An 8,692-nucleotide genomic window follows, 5' to 3' on the forward strand; every position below is an offset into this window, starting at 1 on the left:
AAAGTACCAGCTCACCCTAAAAATGGCTCTGAGCACTATGGGACTTAACATCTGAGGTCATAAATCCCCTAGAACTTAGAACTACTTAAACCTAACTAACCTGAGGACATACACAATCCATGCCCGAGGCAGGATTCGAACCTAACCGTAGCAGCTCACCCTATGAAATACATGAACATTCCAACCACTTTTATTACGAGTAGTTTCCAAAGGTCCTATACCAAGTGAGCATGTCCCACAAAGAAACATTTGCAGTTGATTATCTTGTTCATTGATTAGAAATACTTGCAAATCATGCAACATCTACAAGTTCACAATTGCCCCATTGATTGAAATTTAAATTACATTCTTAGGTGACAAATTCAAACTATACAGACCCTCCAGGATACTTGACTGTAAATCATAATATGTGACAGAATTCAAGAACATGGATGTTAAATGTCTAAATCAAACAATGGAAAATCCAGGATGGAATGTAACAATGTGGTTTCAGTTGCCTGAGACTGCAGTCGTGTTCGTGAGTTGCATTTGTGTGTGTGTGTGTGTGTCTCTGTGTGTGTGTGTGTGTGTGTGTGTGTTTATTGTTTACAAAGGCCATTGGCCAAGAGCTTTAAGGGTGAAAATATTTTTGTTGTGGCTATCTGTGACTCAGCATCTTTGCTATATGATGTTAAATGTCTAATCTTGTTTAGCCCAGAAATGAGCCATGAAATTCATCTGTGACTTTTGGGCAACTTTGTTTAAACTCTCATCATACAATACACAAAAGAATCCAACTTCCCTAAATTTGTTAGCTAGGAGATTCTGGAAATGGGGGCCAAGTCACTGAGTAGTTATATATGGTAACTTACCCTATTGTAACTGTATATTTTTTTGCAATCATGCTGTCAGGAAACATAATTTGGAATATATCTGTTGTGTTTCCAGACCTGAACTGCAGAATGAGACATGTCTTTATTCATAGCTCATATAATTTCAGATTTTACTATCTCATCAACAACTAAAAACTGTTTCAATGAGTTTGTTTTGGAATTCTCTTCAACTGAACTTCTACGGGTTGTAGCAGGAGCAACTGATGGTAATTCATTACTGCCACTGAAATTCTGTTCAGAAGAAACTTGTAACTGTGCTAGCTCTTTTTTTACGACAGAAAAAGACAACTTGTTTTTTTGTCTTGAAACTAGTGAATGAACCAATGCTGAATGTCTCTTTCCTCCTTCATACGTTTTTACACACGCAATGCCACTGGCACTATTGTCAAAGTCACATTTGCACAAAACACTTAACAGACACTAAGTTATAGTCTGCAAGTAGTACTAATATGGCGTGGGAAACGTTTCGGCCAACAAGAAAACGATTTTACTCTGATCATCCTTAAAGCCCTTAAAATAAAATCAAGAACAGTTTTATATTAATTATTAAAAAACCTTTAAGGAAATGTCTTTCCACAAAAGGTGCACATTAGAGAGTTTTAAACTGAAGTGGCAATGGACAGAACTACAGAAACAGCTGTTCTAATTGATAATCCTCCCGCAACACATGGGATGGCAGCTTCTTCGTAGGCAGAACTACAATTTATATGTCATTTCTGCCGGGTGTCTACACCACATATGGCTCATCGAAGCCACACAGCCAAATTTCCCCATCCGCACCTGCCCTCACTGTAGCAGCAGAGGCTTAGGTAACGTGGCTTACACAGATGGACACTTAATTCCCCTAGACATAACAAAAACTTTTGAGAGTTGTGGTGAATCTTTATAGATAATTTTTCATTGAAAGGGCTGCTGGACAGAACATTTTTGGGAGTAGCTCAAACTTATTACTCCCTTCTCAAACTGCCCTTGACTGACACAAACCAAAACTCATGACCACCCATTCAATTTATGTTCATTTTCATTACTTGTCTTGACTTTCATGACCTGTTTAGACACCCTGATAATAATACCAGGTAAAGAAAGCTGGCTAAAATCTGACACTGATGGCAGTGAGATTTTTGGATTAATTCTAAAGTATACTGGAATGATAGGTTCATGGGAAATGTAGTTGGTAAATAGTAACAGCAGGCAAGAAACTCTCATTTATCAAAAAATAAACTGCATGCAAGATCATCTGAGCAAGCCTCAGTATCAATAACAGATATAAACTTCTAACTGGGTCCATCTATCGACCACCAGCTTTGCTCCCAGATGTGGCCACAACTGTAAACTTTACAGAACCATCAACTAACACAAATAAACACCAATCACACTGTCATTATTGGAGTAGACATAATTATCCAACAATCAATAAGGATAATTAAAGTTTACGTGATGGATACAATGAGACATACTGTGAAACAATATCGAAACTAGTTTACAACAGCTAGCCCACTCATTACAAAAATATATTTGATGTAATAGGCAACAAAAAGCACTCATCTCTTTGGAATGTCCACAAAGTAACTGGTATCAGTGACCAAAAGGTAGTTGCATGCCACTGATTACCAAAGAAAAAAGGGCAACTAAAACAAGTAGAAAGATTTAAATTTTAATAAACTAAATAAGGAGGCAGCACTGTCATATTCCCTCTCAAGTAACTTGAAACATTTAGCTCTAGGCAGCAGCATGTCTATGGTTGAAGTTTAAAAAAAATAGTTGACTATACACATGACAGATATATAGCTATTAGACAGTTGATGATAGGAAAGTTGCTCCATGATGCGCAGGATCTGTAAAGAAATTAAGTCAAAGTATAGGGCTATAGACAGAGAGATAATGAATGAAACATGTTTGGCTGATATGATAATGTGTGAAGCCTTCAATGATTACCTTAAAAGAATCATATTGACAGATCTGTCACACTATGCAAAGAAATTATGGTCATGTGTGAAGCCCATTAGCTGTACTAAATTCACTGCTGAGATACCCAGGGATGACACAGAAACTGAAATTGAGGGTAGCAAAGCAAATGCAGAAATGCTGAACACCATTTTCAAGTGTTATTTTACAAAAGAATATCCAAGAGTACTGGACCAGATTAATTCATGAATGAAACAATGTTAGTGGCACTGAGAAATAACTAAAAGTGCTAAAACTGGAACAAGGTCCCAGAATGAGATCAAATTCCCGTCAGATGCCACGCACAATTTCCTACTGGTATTGCCACTGATTTAACCTTAATATACTATTGGCCCCTTGAACAAAAAACTGTGGCCAGTACTTGACAGAAAGCTCAAGATACTCTCATCAACAAGAAGGGTAGCATTTGTGATCCACAAAGCTACCAACCAATATTGTTGACATCCAGACCCTGTCTGTTGTCAAATGTTGGAACATAACCTGATCTCAAATGTAACGAGGTCTCTCAAACAGAATAACTTCATCCACAGCATAGGTCATTAATTCCATAAACATCAGTACTGCAGAACTCAAATCACAATTTTCTCACATGAAATCTATACATTGAGGCAATCGGGTGAATTCAGTATTGCTTGACATCTGCAAACCATTTGACACAGAGCTACACCAACTCTTATTAATGAAAGCATGATCATACAGTGTAGGAAACAAAATTTGCGGCCAGATTAAGGATTTATTATTGGAGAGACAGCAGCATGTTATCTTGATGGAGTCATCAACTGACGAAAGAAGCTAGGAACAAACTAAGAAAGTGCTCATGAAGCAAAACCTGATATCAAAATGTACAAGAACGCCCACTTCTCAGTCTACAGCACTAGACTCTTTTTACATACTTTCTATCCGAAATGTTTCACAGTATACATGTATTTATGTTGCCACTAAGTATCATAAAGATATTTCACACAAATGTGACAATATGAGTTTCTCTCAATATCTTCATTTCTCCCTACCACATATTGTCTACACTATATGTGAGCAACATGACAAACAAAATATTTTAAGAACAATGTTGCAGATGCTTGTCAGTTTCCTGCAAAGATGGAAACACTAAATTTTTTGTTACCAATTGCAGGAACCGAGACAATAAGTGGGTGTAAAAGTTGTATCTTATTTGATGCAAGGAATTATTCTGATGAGGCGGTAGTCTTCTGTCGGCATACTGAAAAACTGCAATGATCTGACAGTTCCGTCATAGTACCTCTGAATTGTCTGACACATAGTTTGTAACAAGGAAAATGTAAACAATCCTTAAACATGCACAGACTGGTGGGAATTTCTCAAGTAACCACAATACAGTGGAGAGTGCAGGTGACAGTCTAAGTCTGTGGGCACGCAGAGGCTACAGTTGTACATCCAGGCAGTATGGTGATCACTGCTAGATCTACATTGTTTACTATACATGACTGGACAGTCTGTGTCAAATGACATTATTTACTGTATTTCATATAAAGAAAGTTACTTACAACAATTTTTATCGGATATACCACAAAAATTATGTACAACAAGAATATGACTACTAAACAAATGAAAAACAATATTATTTTGAAAGTTTCAGGCAAATTAAAACTGTTTGCCAGGCCAAGACTTCAACTCAAAGGACATTTGCCTACCTGCCTTACTGTGAGGGTGGATCATGAGTCACATTCAGATATCTCAGTTGACAGAGCGCATTCCCGTGAAAGGCAGAGGTCCCGAGTTCGAGGCTCATTCCAGCACACAATTTTAATATGCAGAAAGTTTCACACTCCACTGGCATGTCAAAATTTCATTCGGGTATAATATTTTGCCCAGTCACTTGGGTCACTATTGAAAAATAGTGGAAGTGTAAAGAAGGTCGTCTTTAAGCCATAAAAGTCAGCGGTCTTGCCAGCTTGAAGACAACAGTTATTAATTAATAAAATTCAAGTAATTTATGTTCGATACTGTAAAGTATAATGAGTGCTGTTTCAAGGCCAGTGGAATTTTTGTAATAACTGAATGATTCTCGCAGCAGATGGCTGCATATCTCTCAAGGCAGTGTGTTGAATAGCTTTAGAGCAACAACAGCGTGCACAGGGGCATTAAACTGACATTTTCCCCGTGCTCCATACACAATTGGATTAGCAAGAAACCAGGTAGGCCTAATGAACCAGCACCATGTTCCCAGTATTTCACAGTAGCTTTCAGAATACGTATGTGTATGTAAGCAAGTCCTCATTCACAGTTCCATCTTTTAAACTGGCAAGAAAATCTGTCACTCAAATACAAGCAAAGCCAAAGCTGAAACAAGGTATCCTTAGTATTTCAAACTCAGCAGAACTTGTAAATAAAATAGCTTTCCCCATGCCCTATAGTGCTGTTATTACTTTCTGGTCTCTGAAGTTTATTTTCCAACATACCATAGAGGACTGTTTACTGCAGTGCATAGTTGATGTCCAGAACCAGATGTCTTGAGACTGGTCACTCAAACATGCTTACATGGAACTACTCTAAGTTTCAAGAAACTGTGTACAGTTAGACGGCTTTGTTATGGAGATCTCTTCTAGTAGAAATTTTCATCGACCACTTTTTTAAAACTGCTTTTAAGAAAACAACCTCTGAGTGCAAATATTAAACTCTGGTCCAAATGTGTAGATGACGTTGTATGTGGCCAGGCATAATGTAACTCATTCCTTTGCAACTATATTGGCTAAATACAAACACAGCTGAAGGTCGCTGAGAGCTGCTTCCACACCTGCTGCTGAGTGATGTTTAGATATCATCTACAGTTACATGTCTCCCGCTTGGCAAAGCGAAGACGAAAGGTGCTGTAAACATGAACATCTGGTATTCATTTAAAACTAAACGATATTCAGTCCAATATATCTCGGCTCTAAACTTCACTTGAGTTCCATACAAATCGACATCTTCCCACACTACGCATCCCATTCCCTTCGGAAGGTTTTCTATTGTATTGTTTTTTAATTTGTGATTTTCCATGTATTCCCAATTGTTATATTTTCCGTGGTTCTACCATATGTACATCTTCCCCCGGGTAAGGTGTAATTTCTCTTACTGATATACAGTTTAGTTTCCGAGCCTCCCTGCCATTAGCAGTCGCTAATTTAATGTCAGGCGTTTACAGTATTTTTTTTTTTTTTTTTTTTTTTTTTTTGGTTATATTATGACACACACACACATTTCCTTTTCAGTGTTTGGTCTTCTTTTATGATATTCTCTTTTCAAATCTATTTAGTGTTTAGGTTTACCTATGGCTAGATTTTGTTTAAAAAAATAAATAAATATACTCCATGTTGACATATGATTATCGATGTTGTGTAATACTTCTCGATAGTAATCACTGAGATAATTACATAGCCGAAAATCGGTCACTAATTAATGAATTAATCCTGTAGAACATCCATATTGTTGTGCTTTCCTTTCATAAATAAATTCTTCGAAGCAGCGTTGGAAGAGTCAACGAATACGAACTTCAGAGGCTATCACAGCATTACAAACAGATCACGTACTGTACGTATTCCTCAGAAACACCTTTTCGTTCGTTGTACCTATGTTACGTACCGGTACTTTGAATATTTTCATTCTGTAATGTTATATGGACAAAAAGTTCTGAGGTAACTTTGCTTCAAAAAACAAAGTCTTCATTACTCAAAGACGTGCTGTAAATATGCAGGTGCTCAATCACGACCTTTATGTAGACGTGAAAACTCCCATGTGACTCTTCGTCATGAAATTAAAGCCCTACACATGCAGCCACTGTTTTAAAACGAAGATGCTCCCGCATGACATTTTGACTAAGAAAAAAGTTTTGCGGACTCGGAAGTGTTACAATGTTTGCAACTTGAACGAATCACTAGTGTCTCTTGAGATAAAGCGACTGATCGATCCAAGAGTAAAATACACAACCAGTAATGGTCTCGAAAAGATAACTGAAAAAATAGAAAGGCTAGTTATTTATTTGAAAATAAAGTTTATGCGGAAGGTACCAATTTGCAATTATACAACTCCTTCGATGAGATTTTACAGAAGGCACTGGAACGCAATGTGGTACTTACTACTCACACCTATCGTCAAGCTGCTGTCAGCTACATATGAAATGCAGCCAACTTGTTGCTCATGGAAGCACTCATTGGTAAGTAGCCGGGACTGTTTTTCGAAGTCAGATGCTGCGGCCACCACCCTGATGTATTCCTCGGGAAATTAGCTTGAGGATTGGCGATACTTCCACGTCTGTCGAAAGAAAAATTATTCTCCACATTCGAAAAGTTCTCTTGATGGATATCACGAACAGCATTCACGTTCCTCGTCGCGTGCGAAGCGTTACAATTTTCTGTTTGTCGAAAAGCAGCTGTGAAGTCTTCGTCTGACACGAAAGGAGGTGGTGCGTAAGATGATGCAGTTACCGGTGCATAATTTGTGCACACATCTGCGGGAGAAATCGCAGGCTTTGTCGCTAAGAGCTCCAGACTAACGAAAGGATTACGAATGAGTTTTATTGGATCGTCGTAAATGAAATCTAATTTCCGCGACGCGTCTAACTTACAACTGCGCTCGGGCTCTTTGAACGTCACTTTGCACAGTTCATTTCCTGAGGAGGGCTGAAATGAGCTGAGAGACAAGTCGCAGGGCGTGCTGTGTACCACTACTTTGTTTGCTGCAAGTCGGGTCTGTGGCCACAACTCGAACGCTCTGCCGTTCTGTGGTTTACCAGCCTCCAGGGAAGACAGGTGCTGCTCCAGCGCGTCCAGCAGACTGTCGGGCACGTGCCTCAGATCACACACGCTGCCCGAGCTCAGGCCTGCCGTCTCGCAAAACTTAATAAAGTCCGGGATCCACTCCAACCTAGCGAGGAAATTTTTGTACAAAGTCAGTGCATTCTCACACTGTTTCTTTTTCATGTCGAAGTACCTCCGCAAGAGATTTATTACGCCCTCGTTGTAGAAAACGAAGAGGCGAATGAGGTCTCTGAAAAGTAAATTCACCGCCATGACTATTATTCCGTTGCTCAGGTCGTCAGCAGAGCAGCCGAAATTCAGCAGGGCGTCCAACACGTCTTGCACCAGCGTCAGCATCTCTAAGAAAGCTTCGTCACTCATCGTGGCGAATGTGGAGGCGTCTTTCCCCGATTGCACCTTGCAAAAGTCGAACACTACTGTTCTATACACAGAAACTTTCCTGTTCAAGTATTTGGCATATCTCCGAATATAGGGTGACATGACGAAACCGCAAGCTCCATTTCTGTCCAAGAACTGGTCCAGTTCGAATGTGATCGTGGATGAGGCCAAATAATGTAAGAAGCGCTCGCTCCCATGAATGAGAATGTAGTGCGTCGTGATGAGGGCTTTGAAGACGACGATCCAGCTAGAGCTGTGCGCACGTTCGGCCAGTATATTTGCTACCTCGCCTATTTGCACATTGGGTTTGTTGGTACAATAGATAAGGTAGTCCAAATGCTTCTTCTTCGGTGGGATAGGTTGGTCGGTTGTCGCCTTACACACTGTCTTTGGCACGTCTTGACCTGTCAGAGTGTATCGGGCAGCCAATAGTCGGTCTGTAATGGATTGGCTTCTAGACTTCCACATAACTGAGACTGGAGAATTTCACTAGTAGCGGACTGAAGTAAACACCAAAACTAATGTAATTCACTTACTTCCATAGTTAACTCAGTATTTCATTATTGCTAATGCAGACAGCATTCTCAAACAGGAAAGTACGCCAGTTTCTTGCCAAACTCTGGATAATACATTTTGATACTCCCCAGAGATTCTAAACTCATCTTAAATAAGTAAACTGCACAATAACAATTTCTCTCCTAC

At 39.2% G+C, this 8,692-nt stretch overlaps 1 protein-coding gene across 1 annotated transcript; it reads right to left on the reverse strand.

Annotated features, from left to right (window-relative positions):
* Positions 1-6,961: 6,961 nt before the first annotated feature.
* Positions 6,962-7,972, reverse strand: LOC124623043 (phosphatidylinositol-binding clathrin assembly protein-like). The gene has a single exon (XM_047148839.1). The coding sequence runs from the start codon at positions 7,970-7,972 to the stop codon at positions 6,962-6,964; it is 1,011 nt and encodes a 336-aa protein (XP_047004795.1).
* Positions 7,973-8,692: the final 720 nt, after the last annotated feature.

This window comes from Schistocerca americana, chromosome 1, assembly GCF_021461395.2.
Source record: "Schistocerca americana isolate TAMUIC-IGC-003095 chromosome 1, iqSchAmer2.1, whole genome shotgun sequence".
Classification (NCBI taxonomy): domain Eukaryota; kingdom Metazoa; phylum Arthropoda; class Insecta; order Orthoptera; family Acrididae; genus Schistocerca; species Schistocerca americana.